This window comes from Lepisosteus oculatus, chromosome 3 (genome assembly GCF_040954835.1).
Source record: "Lepisosteus oculatus isolate fLepOcu1 chromosome 3, fLepOcu1.hap2, whole genome shotgun sequence".
Taxonomy (NCBI): domain Eukaryota; kingdom Metazoa; phylum Chordata; class Actinopteri; order Semionotiformes; family Lepisosteidae; genus Lepisosteus; species Lepisosteus oculatus.
In genome coordinates, this window is record NC_090698.1 from 4,083,310 (window position 1) to 4,099,530 (window position 16,221).

Here is a 16,221-nt window from a genome sequence, read left to right on the forward strand (position 1 = left end):
AAGATGGATGCAGCCAAATACAGGACCACTCTGGATGAAAACCTGTTGGAGTCTGCAAAAGACCTGAAACTGGGACGGAGATTTATCTTCCAACAAGACAATGATCCCAAACATACAGCAAAATCTACAAAGGAATGGTTCACAAATAAACGTATCCAGGTGTTTGAATGGCCAAGTCAAAGTCCAGACCTGAATCCAATCGAGAATTTGTGGAAAGAGCTGAAAACTGCTGTTCACAAACGCTCTCCATCCAACCTCACTGAGCTCGAGCTGTTTTGCAAGGAAGAATGGGCAAGAATTTCAGTCTCTCGATGTGCAAAACTGATAGAGACATACCCCAAGCGACTTGCAGCTGTAATCGCAGCAAAAGGTGGCTCTACAAAGTATTAACGCAAGGGGGCCGAATAATTTTGCACGCCCCACTTTTCATTTTTTTATTAGTTAAAAAAGTTTCAAAAATCCATTAGATTTCGTTCCACTTCACAATTGTGTCCCACTTGTTGGTGATTCTTCACATAAAATAAAAAATTTATATCTTTATGTTTGAAGCCTGAAATGTGGCAAAAGGTTGAAAAGTTCAAGGGGGCCGAATACTTTCGCAAGGCACTGTATATAGCTCAAGGGAAAGAGAGGGACAGGAAGGACAGCAGACCGGAAACTAGGGACAGGACAGAGAAGGAGCGCCCTCTGGCTGCAGAGGGCGTGACAGTTGATGGCCCAGCGGTGTGACACTGTCGGTAGTTGCGGACACAGGCGGTGGTTTCACACCCAAGAAGTGAATGCTGAAAACAGTCCACTCTCCCAGAGACATACGCAACACTTCCTTGATCTCGCTATTGTTGCTGTAGATCAGCGCCTCGCCGTCCAACTTATTCTGCTTGATGGTCTCAGCATAGGAATCATGGAGGTTTAGTTTTTTTATCTGGAAAAAACAAAAGCAGAAACACATTCATCATGGCCCTAATATGCAGTCTCTGCCACCTTCGAATGGAGTATTAGTGCATGGATCTGAAAAATTAAAACTGTGTAGTTAGATGAAATAAATCCATTCGATCTACCCTTCCTAAAGGCTTTTTTTTTATTAACTGTTTAAATACATAAGTAATAGCAGCAAAAAATACTAGGTAAATAACTATTTGATGTCACATCATCTGTAAATTTAAGTTACGCGGACAGCTGATAAATAAGGAAAGACCCCTTATGTCACATACTCACATTGGGCCCCAAATGTAAAAGCAAATCTCACCTATGATTGACTCAAGCCTGAATGTGCATCAGGCCATAATACAATGTTGTATTCGCCTTATCTTTGTACAAAGTGTCATGATTATATTCTGACACGGGTCTGCATTTGGTGTAAATTATACGTGCAGTATGTACGGTCAGACTCCTGTTTCAAATGACTGTACCAGGTACCTTCCACCATCCAACCTGCACAGCCCGGACTAGAGTGGTACACACGCCGTCAAAAGGCCAGACCCCTGCCACAGGGGTCTCAGATGTTCTTGCAAATCCCACAGAGTGATAACAGAATCTTCATGTGCTAGTGGACCTGTTACACACGTAGGGTTGTCATCTACAGCAATAAATTCTGTATGTAATCAGCCCTTTACACAGGCTAGATGTGAAATGCCTTATTCGTAGTTTCTGTGCATGAATATCGGAATCCCAGCCTTCATCATTCGGACCAACTAATAAGACTCAGAGGAGTTTTAGAATGAAAACTGGTATCAGAACTAAGGATTCAGAAATTACTGTTTGGATAAAAAGCGAATGGTATGTTATATGTCTATAGTTTGTCCCCTCTATGTCGGCTGTGTCTGTGAGAGGTTTTGCTATTTACCTCTTTGCACACATCGTCCATGTCCATCTTCAGCACCGATCTCAGTGGCAGAGGGGCGTGGCCCGTCTTCTTCATGGTATCCTTCAGGCTGGCGCTCCCTCGATAGATGGCCAGCTCCTTCCTGATGGAATGGTCGAGGTTGACGGTGAAACACCTGAACTTGTTAGCGACCCTGATGGTGAGGGGGAAGTCGACCTTGAGAAACCTCTCAAACAGCTCGGGGTCTCCGTCCTGCTCCAGGAGGCTGGCGATCTCCTTTCGGATCATGTGCAGCTCGATCCGTGACTCGCTGAAGACCTCCCACAGCGTCTTGCCGTCGTCGATGCCCCCGCCCTGGTCAATCTCTGCTCTCTGCTCGTCATCCTCCACGCACTGCAAGATCCAGCTCAGGCGACAAGGCCACTGGTTTGCCAGGACCACCCAGGCTGCAATGGTGTCTGGAGAAGACAGCTCGGCTTCTACTGCCACCATAATGGTGGCCGACACCCTAACGGAGTTGATTATTCTCCTCATGCTTATGCTATTATCCCCGATGCATTCACAAAGGCTTCTCTTATTGCAGATGGCATTCATAGCTTTCTCAAAGACACTTTCAATCATCTCCAACCTGTCAGCATCAATGTGGTATTTGTCACATTGCGAAGTGCTACTGCTCAAAAGATTCTGGAGTTCATTTTGCGAGCCACTTTCTACAGACGAGTCATCCTTGGGGCATGGAGTTTCTGCTATACTAATTTCCATTCTTTCATTCTCATCCGGAATGCAATCTTCCGGGTTGTCTGACTGGCCCCTGACGAGATTTTTAAAAACGTTCAGTTTGGAAGTGTCGCAGAGTTCAGGTACGGTGAAGGGCAAAGTCACAATGCGATTTAGGAACGCGTAGCCATTCTCCTCCGAGCTGTGATAGCAGCCAGCACTTTCCACACACTTCACAATGATCCGAGGATTGACAGCCAGCAGGGAAATGAATGGGCTTTCCTCATCGGAAAGTAAGATGTTTAGGGCGTCTAAGACCCCCACGATTTTCTCCGGAGTGCACCGCTCCAGGTTGGTGATCTGCAGGACCACGCGGATCTTCCTCCTCTCATAGACTTCCATGAAACGGATGAAGCTGGAGAGGACCTCCATCTCCTTCTTCACTTCGTTCATGAAGCCCAGCTGGCTGCTCATTTTGGAGCTGTCCATCGCCTTCCTGATGTTGATGTCCTGGTTAAACATGAGGTTCTTCCCCAGCAGAATGGTGAAGCGGATGGCGCCTGCGGCTGGGAGCCCCAGTGTGGCGATGGCGAGAGACTCTACCACGGCAATACCATCTTCCCCTGGTTTCCCAGCGGGCAACCCGACCACTAACATGAGACCAAGTAACGCGATGACCCCAGAGAGCACAGCAAGGCAAACCAACCAGAGAGGAACGCAGCAGACCCTTTTAGCTCTCCACTCTCCCACACTCTCCTGGATGACCTTCCTTCTTACATTTTCTGTGTGTTGAGCTACACGATACACACTGAGGACCAGCCTCCCAAAGCTCTTCTGGAAAGCTTCACAGAGTCTGATTGCCAGCCCTGCCCACAGCAGGTCACTCCCTGCAAAGTGCCAGGCGCTGAACTCCACAAAGATATAACGGACATTCTTCCTCTGCTGGTGCGCCGTGGTCCACACAGGCCAATAGAAAATCATCTTCACCAAAACATTCAGCAGACTTTGGATGGAGGGCTGATGCGATCTCGGTGGGGGTTGTGCCCTATAGTCCTGCTCTCTCTTCTTGGCTTCTTTGTTCACGTGAGCTACGCGGAAGATAAAAGCCATATCATCATTTGAGGTGCATTAGCAGACATCAAGCAAAGGCTTTGTTCTATCTCATTGGACACCAGTCCCATTTATGACTTGCCATGCCAACTCCAGAACAGCAGCAATTCAGTTTATTGGCAGCATGAATCTGCACAGCTCTGACAATGCAGCAGGCAACAGTTACTAGAGCTCTTCCACTGCCTAAGATTAATTAACTATAACTTGAGGTCTTCAGGGATACTGATGGAAACAGTACTTTCCAGTATCAGAGAAATATTTTTTTAAGCAGAAGACAAAAGCAGAGTTTCTATTAAGAAAGCAGGTGATGCACAAGCATGCAGAAGGACATGAGGCGGAAGTTTTGAGGACTTATTGTCTGCCACACATTTTGAGATTTTAAAGAAAATTCATTTACAATCTTCCTGAATTATAAGTCCGACAATTCATCTATCAACACAGAACTTGACAACGCAAACAAGGATGATCCACGTTAACATGTTTTGGCTTGAAGTGACTGTAACAGGTCTGGGTCTTTGTGCTTAGTAACAGTAAGTTACCAAATCATTCCTGTTAGGTTTTTAGCTCTAAATCGAAATAATTTAATTAGACCTTTTTAATTAAACATAGTTGAGCATTAGGGGTGCAATTAAATTATAAAAGTAACTGACAGCTGAGTCAGAAAGTGCCAGTTAGGAGTCTTGAGTGGTCCTGCACGCCCTTAACTGAGAAGCCTGATGGAACAGGAAGGCCCTGGCTAACAAGGGGACGCACTTTCAATACTTCTCCTGAGCAGGCGGAGGCGGGTTCGACAGGACGAGTACAGGCCTATAGTCGCAGGGGGAGCCACTTTTGTCAGGGCCTGGGAGAGGCTGTAGGCATAGACTGCATCTGAAAGCTGACCTGCGGGTACAAGACAGAAATGAGAACACAGCCTCCTGAAACTGCATGGAGAATAAAAACATCTGCCTCACTGCGCCGACGATGAGCGCAACATTTCAACCAGGGGGTCAAATCCAAATCGTGCAGTGCCAGAATGGGCGCTTTTTAAAGATTTATCACCAGCTACAGACAAAGATTATGGCCAGTTACACACAGAGTAACTCCACTTGAAATCTTAGATTCTTTTTGTTCACAAATGTATTAGGGGAATAATCGCCTTACACACACAAACTAAACACAAAAAATGTGCATTCCATGTCTATAGTAATCACGGAGAAGAACACCTTCTTAACATGTGGGATTGTCCCACAGATTGTCAACCAGAAAACTACTACTGGTTGTTAAAAACTAGTTATTTTAAAAAAAAAACCACACACACAACAACATAACATCACAGCGATCCAATCGGGGACAGGTGTGTCAGTATTCAAACACTGGAGGTAGATGCAGTTACTACAACACTTCAGCGGTTTCAAGAATGTTTCAGAAAAAGGAAAGTGAAAGAAGCACAATTTTCTGACTTGCAAGAGACTTGTAAGAACGGTAGGTGAAATTTCATTTCCAGGCTTGTAGCTAGGAAAGCTAATTAACACAATAGCTAATACACTCTTTTTATTATCTAAGTACAGTAGCAATAGGTATTCACCATCTGTGCCTAGTGTGTGCTCACAAAGTGTTTGTGTTACCAGAAGAACCGAATTAGGGTTACATGATGGAATAGTGCAAGATGATACCTTTAGTATTCATTCTCAGGGCAGTCGTGTGACTGGTTTACAGTGTCCCAGTTTCTCCGTCGAAGTCCTGCGAAGCACATACACTTCAGACCCCTGTTACAGCTAGAAGTACTAACACTTACAAGAATGCACAGAGAAAAATTATCACATTATATTTAACGAAACAAAGGAATATATGCCACACCCTGCAAGACAACCTATGGTAAAGGTAAAAATGTACTAACGTACTTTTATGCGCCACTTAAAGTTTCATTCCATATCGAAAGGTAAAGAAAATAAAAGAAACACTACAAATTGGCTGTATAGCCTCTTCAGGTATGAGTCTTACTTACACCTGAAGAAGACTCCACAGCTGAAACACTGTGTCTCTTTTTTTTTCCTTTCCGCAGGGAATAAATGTTTATCTGTAGCCAATGCATGCTGACGCAGCTCCCTACTCAAACAAATTCATTTTATATCCAGGATCAATTTTGAATTGATTCTCTCCTCAAGGTCTGCTGGGATTCAGCAACATGAGGCGAAAGAAAGGACCGAAGTCTAGGCAGATCATTTTGTTTTCTGGAAGAAAAACATGTAGACGGTGATGGAATTCCCTTCTAAAGTACTCCCTTCCTAAAGGCTATGACATGCACCCAAAAATCTCTTACGAGTTCAGAATTACCTGAAGTACCGCAGGAAACAGGAGCCACGTTTCAGTGGAGGAAAACCAAAGCCTGAGTGATCTGAAACAACCCTGAGCTCAACAGGCTTCATTCACAGAACTTTGGACAAGCAGGTGTGGCGCTGCAATAAAAAGACCAAACAGTCATAAACCTTCTATATTCCACCAATAATGGCAAACCGGGGAATGACTTCTGAATAATCTAATTTACTCCTTTTATGACTCTTTTATGATAGATGAACCAACATTTAAGTATTGGAACGACCTTGAGAATATTCTAGTTGAATCAGAAATAATACAAGATGCAAGATGGCGATGGGCGAATTAAAAAGCTGGCACAGTCTGGGGCATCCTTGTCCTGGGATAAAGGAAACAAGCTTTTAGGCTGGATTCTATCCATTTACTACGAGTGCAGCCTCTCACAAGAGCTTACAAATGTACAGAAACTCCAGTTCCAGTGCATGGAGGGTTGCCACATGGTCAGTGTCCAAATGACATGGCTTTTTGTACGGTATGGTGAACTTGCCAGCTGCGCTAGACCTCTTACTAGCGCTTTCTCATTGTATCTCTCAGCTACAGATCCTGCTTAAGTATGACCACTTACCCAGTCCGAGTGACAGCGGATCCAAATATGGAATACATTGTCCATCCACCCATTTTCCCAACCTCGTCATCGGGGCAGCCGGAGCCTCAAGCAATGGGGAAAGTGAGGTTCACCCTGGACAGGTCGCCAGTCCATTGCAGGGCACACACTGACACACTGACACACACACACACACACACGGGACAATTTTCTCAGATGCCAATTAACCTTCTTGCATGTCTTTGGAGTGTGGGAGGAAATCCGGGCACAGTGTCATGTGAGGCTGCACTGTTCGCTGTGCCACTGTGCTTCCCAGTATACATTGTCACTGATGCATATTGTAAGGCATACGGCCTCCATTGATTGTGAGAGCCGGCTTACCAGAGCGGTGACGTCACCGCCCTTCCCTGTGGATGGCAGGGACCGCAGCCGCCAGGCTGAAGGGAGACTTCCCTTTGGCTCAAGAGGCTGGGTCCCTGCTGAGTGATGCCGGAGGCCTGGGTTTGAGTCCCCGACGGTGGAGGGCCGACCTGATGTGGCAGTGGTGAGGGCGCCCATGTGAACCCCCGAAGTGTTACAATATTATAACTGGGATCACACAGAGGGGTTAAGAAGCATGGGTTAGTGGTAATATATTTTTATTTGGGGGCTAAGGGGTGGTGGGACATTGTGCAGTGGGTGGCTGACTTGACCATTCAGATGGAGTCAACATATCCAGCTTACAGACACCATGCATTGCCCCATCATATGCTGGGATTTCAGGGATCTGTGAAAAGGAAATGGGTGTTTTACATCTAGAGGGGAGAGAGAGAGAGAACACTGAAGTATATGTCCACCTCGACACACACGCTTATTTAAATCAAAAACAAGGTCAGGTTTCTGAAAGCTCGCTAACGATTTCGACTCGGTCCCTAACAGCTGCGCTCTTTCCTCAGAATCCAGGAAGTCAGCTGGTCTCGGCATTTGAAGGTGGTCTCTGGTGATTCTGATCATGGACTCCCTCATCTCGCCATACTAATGAAAAAGTCTAAAAAAAGCCAGGTAAGACAGAACACAGAGGTCATAAACGAAGGAAATCACCGCCTATTTACGTCACTTAAAAAAAAGAAGCCCGTATATCGCGGTTCTTACTTTCAATTTGGTTTTATGAAAAACCCCAACATGTTTTATATTTGAGGAGCTTATCGGTTGCGAACAAATGAATAACGTTTTCTAACATATAGATATATATTTAAAAAGTATGTAATAACGGATGGAGTGGAATAAACTCGATAATTATTAAGTCTTTTCCTTTAAATGACACGCTACGCGCAGTTCGGCATAGCAGCTGTAGTTTCATTTTTAAAACACTTTAAGTGCATTTTCACACTCCCTAAAGAAGTATTTTTAATTTTAAAACAGACAACATAGAAATAGTTCGCGGTGATAACGTCGAACACAGCACAGTGTTAAAGTAGGTTTTTGTCAAAAGCAGAAATTACAACATATACAAAACATTTGGGGCCACTATAGCTAGGAGGAATTTGAACGGAAAATAGACTATAAACTGTACTATAAACACTGAATGTGTAGCTGACCATCTGAAGGGACTGTGTAAAAATTCTCAAGATAGTAACTTACATCCAAAAATGTCGTGACGCAGTTGAGGCCAACCATAACTATTAACGTGCTCTTTAAAACACAGGTACAACTAAAATCTTGGATTAAAAACACAGAAAACCGGGGTCTGAAGAAAGCCAGCTGCTTAAATGCTATACAGAAGCTTTTACCGCTTCACTGTAAATTACAGTAGTCCAGAGATCGTTGCTCAATCGGTTTTAACAAAGTAGTAAAATTCTAAAAATAGCAACAAAAAATTACAAAAGCTCATTAAAATGAGGTTGTGAATTTAGTTCCTGGAGTGTACTAAACAGCAGTATATATGCTTGAACTCTCAATATCTTTTGAGGGAGGAGACTTGCCTCTCCATGCATCACGTGAAGTTATGAATTAGATCACAGACGTAACCTTTTTCATTTCTCCAGAGCTCGACTCAGTAATGATGGGTTCAGTAATGAAATGCATGCAGCTTAGATTGGGTGCTGCACATTAAGGTGTCTGAAGTGGGTCCCCTTCTGTATATAAAGGAAATATTTGGGGTCTGCTGCAAGAGACAGAGATAGAGGAGTTCATTAGCCATAGTGTGTGTACATACAGTATACAGTACAATGGGAATCTTATTCGTGCTGTTCTCTCAGGACATGCACAGCAGACAACGCCACACAATGTCGACAGTACACTACAGAACAGAACATAATAAACAGTGACAGTATGTACAGACAGTAAAGAAACAGAACAATCAATACGTGGTAGCTAAGTCAGAAGTGCAGAGGTGCATTGAATTCTGAGGCATTGCACAGGTAGCTGTTCTTAAGGGTAGAAGGGTGCAGTAGGGTAGAAGCCGTTCTTAAGCCTAGTGGTCCCTGCTTTAATAGCGTGGTACTGCTTGCCAGAACACATGGGGCAGCACAGTACAGTACGTGCTGAGGTATCCTGAGTGATGGATTGGGCTTTATTGCACCAGCGGATGGTGTGAATATCATTGTTTGATGGTAAGGCATTGCCAGGTCATGAAACTAGAGTGCGGACTGTTTAATCCTGTGTCATTAGGTGTCAAGAAAAAATATATACTACAGAATGTTCAGATAAAATTCATTGACTTGGAAGCTGTCACGATCGTCATCCCTCCTCTTAGAGGCGCTCCGACCCTTTCCTATTTTAGTTCATTATGTGCACCTGTCCCTTGTTTTCCTTGTTATTATTTAATCCTGGAGCTCCTGCTATTCCTGGCTCAGCATTGGAAGCTTGCCCACGAGTGGGTCCAGGAGAGACCCGACGGCACAGGCTTCCTCACAGCGCCCTGACCGTCTGAGTCCGTGGCTCGGAGCGCCTGGCCTCGTTACCCTGTTTTTAACTCCTTGTTCCTCTTCCGGATCCCGTTCCGGATTTTAGCCTTTGTCTGTCTTGGATGGTTCTCCCCGTACCTGTACTCTGGACTGCAGCCCGGATTTATTTTCTTATTTTTAAAAAAAAAATATTGTCTTTTTTTTATTTTTTCACTTTGTACAACATCCTTGGGTTCTGGAAAAGCGCTTTATAAATAACAGCCATTATAATTGTGCTTGTTTCTTTAAAAAAAAAAAATGGAATTTGTTTTCCCACTCTGCTCCTTTCAGGGGAAAAAAAGGCGAATGGGTCAAATTCAGCACAAGCGGCATGAAGGACTGGACACCTTTGACCCCGAGACAGGAATGGACTTGTCCGTGGCCCCGGAAGAGATCCTGGTGCTGATTCTCAGCCACCTGCCGGCAAAGACCCTGCTGAGCGACTGCCAGCACGTGTGCAGACGGTGGCGGGCCATCGTTCAGAGCCAGGCCTTCTGGAGGTTCAAGTGCCAGGGGGAAAGGAACGCCATCACCTTCTACATCAGATACCTCCCAACCAACTTCGACTGGAGGCGTTTCTACCTGAAACAGCCGTTCAACAGGAACCTCATCCGAAACCCCTGCGGCGCAGGTGAGTTTCGGGGGGGGGCGGGAGAAATGGGCTGAGAGCTTGGAGGGTCCTCAAACTAGGGTGTCCCCGTACACAACACACTGAGCTTCAAACCAGGGTAAGCCAACCAGCGCTCACTCATGAATTTAATCTCGGTGAGAGGCGTGCTCGGGCTGAGCCTGCAGCCCTGGTCTTGTTTTGTGTATTAAAAAGTCAGACTGCTTCAGAAATCCTTTGCTGCTCCCATGCTTCTGCAGCAGCAGGTGGACAGAGTGCACATGACTCCCTCTTGATGGGAAGTTACAGCAGTTCACCACCAGTTACCCCCCCTGCTAGTGCTTGTGCCCATTTACAGCTGGGCGGACAGGGGCAGGGTGCAGTAAATAACCACCCCAGGCAAGCAAACAAGAGCAGTGTGGGTATCTGGAGACTCAGAGACACCTCTCCCTTCACCCCTGTACTATTAATAATAACAGCCTTGTGATCTCTCTGTTTGTTAATGTTGCACTTATGGTGTCAAGAATTATTATTACGGCACTTTAAACTTTAGGCTCAAAAGTCGTTTGTCCACAATGGCTGCTGCTTTGTAAGTAATGTTTCCACAGTGAATTTTACCAGCCTGCAACCCTGTTTCATTCATCAATAACTCATAAGGTAGAAGAAGCAGTGTTGAAATCATTCCTAACAGTCATCCCTAGCTCTGTAAAACCTTTACTGTCTTTCACAGGGATTCAATGGGGCATGAATAGGACAGATGATTCATTGAAGTATGTTAATAAAAATATTAAGATTCTGCGCAGTAACACAATATTATTACAATTAAACATGATTAATACAACTGTAAATCAAGAAGCATTCATGTAGCACAGATGTTCGCATACCTTAATTCCAGGCCTTGGCATAATGTTTCACTTGGCTTTGAAAGCTTTTCAGACAGCAGTGAAAACGAGTGAGGCTGCAAAGTCGCAGCAGAAATGATTCCAGACGCCGCTCGCGGGAGGGCAGTGCGGGGCAGGACTGAAGTCGCACGCAGAATTGAATTTCAGACGCTGTGATTTACACTTAAAAGATCGCCGGGACAGAGCCTGCAAGCTGGACAGGTCCCGGAGTTCTCCCGGGTTGTAAACTCTTAAGTGTGTATTCAGGCAGGGGGAAAAGGGTGGTTAGTAAAGTACTTTTAAATGGGTTTCTCTTTGTATAGCACCTTCCTCGCAATTCCTCCTGCCCCGACTTTCAGGGTTGCGTCCATGTTATGTCCCGAACTGGTTGGTTTCCTTGGCCTCTTGGCTGTGCTCCACTAACTCTGACTCTTTCGATCTCCGCGCAGAGCGCCTGCAGCACTGGAACGTTCATAACGGGGGAGACGGCTGGATCGTGAGAACCTTCGACCACGAGGACCTGACGGGAATCAAGTCCACATTCGTGTCTTCGTACTAGTGAGCGTCTCTGCATTCTTCTTTATTATGACCCACTAGAATAACAACCCCCCCCCAAAAAAAAAACACAAAAAAACAAAACAAAAACCAACTATCCCTAGGCATTCCTCTGTTAATTCCGTTACACTGCAGGGGAATTGGCCAGGGACTGAGCTTGCGTCTCAGAAGGCTGTATTTCCACGGCAAGTACAGTCGCCTTGCAAGGTGGAAATTAATTAAAACGGCAGCTAACCTCCAGAGCTGCACACGCAACGTGGGATTTATAGAATATTAATAGATCTATTTTTTTTTTTAGAAAACTCCATCCGATTTTAATAATAGACATACAGTTAGCTGCAAGGAATTATGCACCCACGTGAGGTCCATTCTAAGCACTATTGATTAAACAGACATTCATCACCAGCTCTCTGCAGCCGCTGGCATGAATTCTGTTTTGCGGTTCTAGAAAACACGAATGATGGCCAAATCCAGCAGTGAAGAGGAAATCTGTCACTGTCAGGTTTCAGTTCTCTGGATACTGCATCTAGTAAGTAATTTGGGTAACTGGGTAGCTTTTCAACTTGGACAGTAAAATACATTGAACACCAGGATGCCTGAGAAGTAGATCCTATGTTGTCTCCATACTGTAGGTGTATTGAGAGAGGCAAGGTTCCGCACAGTTACAACCTTTTTACTTACTGTTCTATCAAAGCTGAGCCCATCTCACAGCAGAAGAAATCAAACAGGATCCATCTGAGCAACCCAACATCTACAGAGCTTGTGTAGTTACACAAGAATTGTAAAGTGATTATTAGAAGCCAATTTTTCATGTAGTAATAATAGTAATTAAAGCTCATATAGTGCTTTTCTGGACAATTCACTCAAAGTGTTTTACAGGTCATGGGGTCTCCCCTCCACCACCACCAATGTGTAGCCCCATCTGCACGATGCGCCAGTCCGCTCCCCACACACCAGCTCTCAGTGGGGAGGAGAACAGAGTGCTGAAGCCAGTTCAGAGATGGGGGATTGTTAGTAGACCATGATGGGTGAAGGTCTGGGGGAATTTTGGTCTGGACACTGGAGTAACACCCTACTCTTTTAAAGAAATGGCGAACGATTTTTTAATGAGTGAGGACCTTGGTTTAGGTCTCATTCAAAGGACGGTGCCTTTTTCCATATGGTGTCTCCATCACTATACTGGGACATTAGGACCCACAGAGACTGCAGGGAGAGCACCCCCTACTGGCCACACTAACACCTCTACCAGCAGCAACCTGAGCTTTACCGATGCAGGTACTGGCCAGGGTCCCACCTGCTGAGCTTCAGTGGGCTGACAGCTGTGAGTTGTGGGGTGAAATAGCTGCTGGCTAAATATAATGTATCAGATTCGGGTTCTCGGGCTTGTGCCCTCGCTGCTCCCCACCCCAGTTCGTCCCTCACTGCATGGGCGTGAGCCCAGGTCTCCGCCGTCACTCAACAGGGGTCTTGCTGGCTGAGCTAAAGAAGACCTTCCTCAGCCCTGGCGGCCAAGATCCCTGTTATGCGCAGGGGCGTATTCGTTACACTCTCCCTCGCTTAAGTTGCCAACCTCGGCGAAGGGCAGTCCCATCCCACTGCTGACACCAACTGTAGCGAATTTGGGTTCGCGCAAAAAAAGAAACCAGACAACGCCCTTGTTTGGCACATAAGCACTTTTTATTAAGCCTCCATCAGCCAGCTATGAGCAACACAGACAAACTCGTACTAAGAGTTGACACATACAGTACACTAGGGAGGTAACTGGAAATGAACACAGACTCAGGGTGGTTGCAAATTAAGGGATAATAACAGACAATAACAGGTAAACACTAAGCTGCTGTTTACACAGATGCGATTGGGATTATTTACCTATAAAGCCAGGAGATGCACTCTCACGCCCCATATCCTGGCTATAACTCCCAGCCTGCCCTGCGTTGCAAGCACTACCCAGGTGCGCCACCTCCTCATCACCCAACGAGGGCACTAAAATAACTTTCCAAAACAAAAATCTCATTCATTACAGTTAGTCTGGTTGTGTCTGTAACATGAAGTGGTTGATATAATTTGGCAAGATGTAAAAGCCTTTTTCATTCAACATTCATGTCCCTATTGGATCAAAAACCCAATAATATTTCAAATCACTATAAAGTTCTCCCTCCGTTTCTTCTCTGTGGTACTGTATTTATCAGTGGAATCTGTATTTTAGCTTTCGCAGGCTTATCACCCAGTTATGATAAAAGGTGGTCTAAATGGGAAATATCAAGCATTTGACCAGTGTAGTTTGTAAATCTCTGTGGAATCCACACCTTGTCTCCCTAAAAGCTTACATTTGATTGGCAGCACACAGTAATCTAGGGGAAGCTGGAATGTGATTGGGACTATAAATAGACCTCCAAAACCTTTATTGTGGTTAACAATTATGGTGGATCATTATGAGCGTCCAAGTGTGTTTAGTTCTCTCATGAAGACCCTGCAGACCTGTGAATTTAAAAATGACATGTCTCATTGCAGCTGGTGTGAAAAATCCCAGACCATTGACCTGCTAAAAGAAGGGTTTTGGGAGAAGATTCTGGACGAATACCAGCCCGAGATTACAGTGAATGACTGGTGAGTTCTTAATGATAATGACACTTGGAAGTAGAGCTTTGGACTTTGGTAGTACTCATGGGTGTTACCAGTTCAAGAACTGCAATTTGTTAATTTCTTGACCTTTAAGGAGTGTTGGAGACCACAGTAGTGTCAGCAGGATGCTGCCTTTTCTTTTAATTAAAACAAGTTTCTCCGTCATTGTCTGTGGGAGATGATGTATCTTTTTTTTTCGCTTTGACCTGAAGGGCTCATGATTTGCATCTTGTACTGAATCAAAGGGCCTCTTTGTGCTGCTTTGCACTCTGGGCTGCCAGTCTTTTTATAAAGAACTGAGCTGAGTTCACATCCTGCTTTCCTTTGTCTGTTAAAAGGTTTTCAGCACACAGAGACTGTGGAGGGGAGTACCAGATGTTTGTTCAACTCCTGGGAGCCAACAAGCACAAGATCATCAAGGAATACACTACAGACCTCAGAACTATACCTGTTCTCCCTTTTCAACAGTGGGACCAGGTGCGCTGACAAGAGTCTTATTTTTTTGTTGGAAACACTAGTAGGCAGATAAGTATCACTCTGATTTTTCTGCACCTCTGGTTCAAACAGATGGTCAGTGAGCAGAACATTTAATAGTTTCTAAAGCAGTGTTAAAGGAAGTGCAAATCACATGATAGTACACTTACCATCACATCAGTCATGTTTAAAATATATTGAGCTACACCATATCTGTAGAACACCTTCCACACTTCCACATGACTGATGGGTTTGGTTCTACTCTTGCAGAAAGTAAAGGGCAGACCCATAAATTAAGGGAATTATAATACTGTACTTCCATTTTATCATCAGCACTCAGAGTAATCCGTCGTTTTATTCCCGCTGTTGTTTTGGCAGATCACCTACATTTTCCGAAACTACGGACCCGGAGTGCGATATGTGAAGTTCAAACATATTGGGAAAGATATCTTGTTTTGGAAAGGTCACTATGGAGCTTGGGTCACGAACACTTCGGTCACCATCAGGCTAAAAAGTCCAGAGAAGTGACTCTTCAACAGCCACTTTCAGGTAAGTTTCTCTGCTGCCAGTTTCGGAGCCCACAGTCTTACATGTTTGCAGTATACTGGGTACACTTTTTAAATGTTTCAGCATCAGCAGCAAGGTAACTCTTCTTAGATGCCAGGCAGTTCACGATATGTTGTACTTAAAATCTTGAGTGCAGCTGTGCTATAAACTGCTGTTTCGTAGACCTCTGAAACTGCAATAATTACAACAGAAACTCTGTAGATATAAGCAGTAAACAGAAACTCTTACAACACACAGGAGATATTCCTGACTTCAGGAGAGTGATGTTTGTTCTAATAGTCCATTTCTGCATGTTTCCCATTCAACACAGAAATCCAATTCTCCCATCATTCATCGGCTGCTCCTTTGTGCTCCAGAGCAGGCCAGCAGGCCAGGACACCACTATCCCAGCATCCTTGGCTTGGCTTCATTCCTGTCCTTCCAGTGCAGCTGGACAATACAGTAACTTGTTCTCATTCCAGGACATTGGAAGGGATACTTGATTTTCTTTCGACAGTGGTCAGGCAGTAGGATTCCTTCATTTTGTCAACCAGTAAGGCTTTTGTTTTTATTGCATCTAAAAACATATCTGTGCAATATACGTGTGTTTAAATTTGAGTGCCGCTAAAATAAAAAAATACTTTACATTTTTACAGACAGCAAAATAAATGCCTTACATCTGCAGTACGTTGATAAAACTAAGCAAGGCACTTATTTACAGTGAAAAAAAGCTGAATACTTACAAACTGCCATGGGGGAAAGCAAACATATTCCAGATGACAAGATTGGTTCTGTTCTTTTCACAAGTAAAGGGCAGACTAATATATTATAAGAGGTTATAATATTTCCACTTTATCATCAACACACTTCTAATGCATGAGGGTGCACTGATCTCTGTATCTATCACATGAAGCGGTTCCCTGTCGGGTGAGTTTAATGTCACTGTACTTGCTAATTATAGTAATACATTGCTTCTTCCCCTCCTATCACACACGTTTTCTGCATCTATTTGCCAGTGCATGTGGTTCGTGCACATGGGAGTAGAGGTCTTGTACTGATAGGCT

The 16,221-nt window shown here is 44.5% G+C and overlaps 2 protein-coding genes across 2 annotated transcripts; one reads left to right on the forward strand and one right to left on the reverse strand.

Moving 5' to 3' along the window:
* Nucleotides 1-615: 615 nt before the first annotated feature.
* Nucleotides 616-6,742, reverse strand: nkpd1 (NTPase, KAP family P-loop domain containing 1). The gene is made up of 6 exons (XM_015340879.2): nt 6,570-6,742; nt 5,966-6,087; nt 5,305-5,371; nt 4,403-4,531; nt 1,844-3,627; nt 616-922 (listed from the first exon to the last, which is right to left on the reverse strand). Exons 3-6 carry the CDS (start codon nt 5,315-5,317, stop codon nt 659-661), a joined length of 2,190 nt encoding a protein of 729 aa, XP_015196365.2. The 5' UTR covers nt 5,318-5,371; nt 5,966-6,087; nt 6,570-6,742; the 3' UTR covers nt 616-658.
* Nucleotides 6,743-7,477: 735 nt separating this feature from the next.
* Nucleotides 7,478-15,810, forward strand: LOC102694466 (NCCRP1, F-box associated domain containing). Its single transcript, XM_006627648.3, has 7 exons — nt 7,478-7,589; nt 9,764-10,103; nt 11,410-11,518; nt 14,027-14,122; nt 14,476-14,614; nt 14,990-15,160; nt 15,489-15,810. Exons 1-6 carry the CDS (start codon nt 7,566-7,568, stop codon nt 15,137-15,139), a joined length of 858 nt encoding a protein of 285 aa, XP_006627711.3. The 5' UTR covers nt 7,478-7,565; the 3' UTR covers nt 15,140-15,160; nt 15,489-15,810.
* Nucleotides 15,811-16,221: the final 411 nt, after the last annotated feature.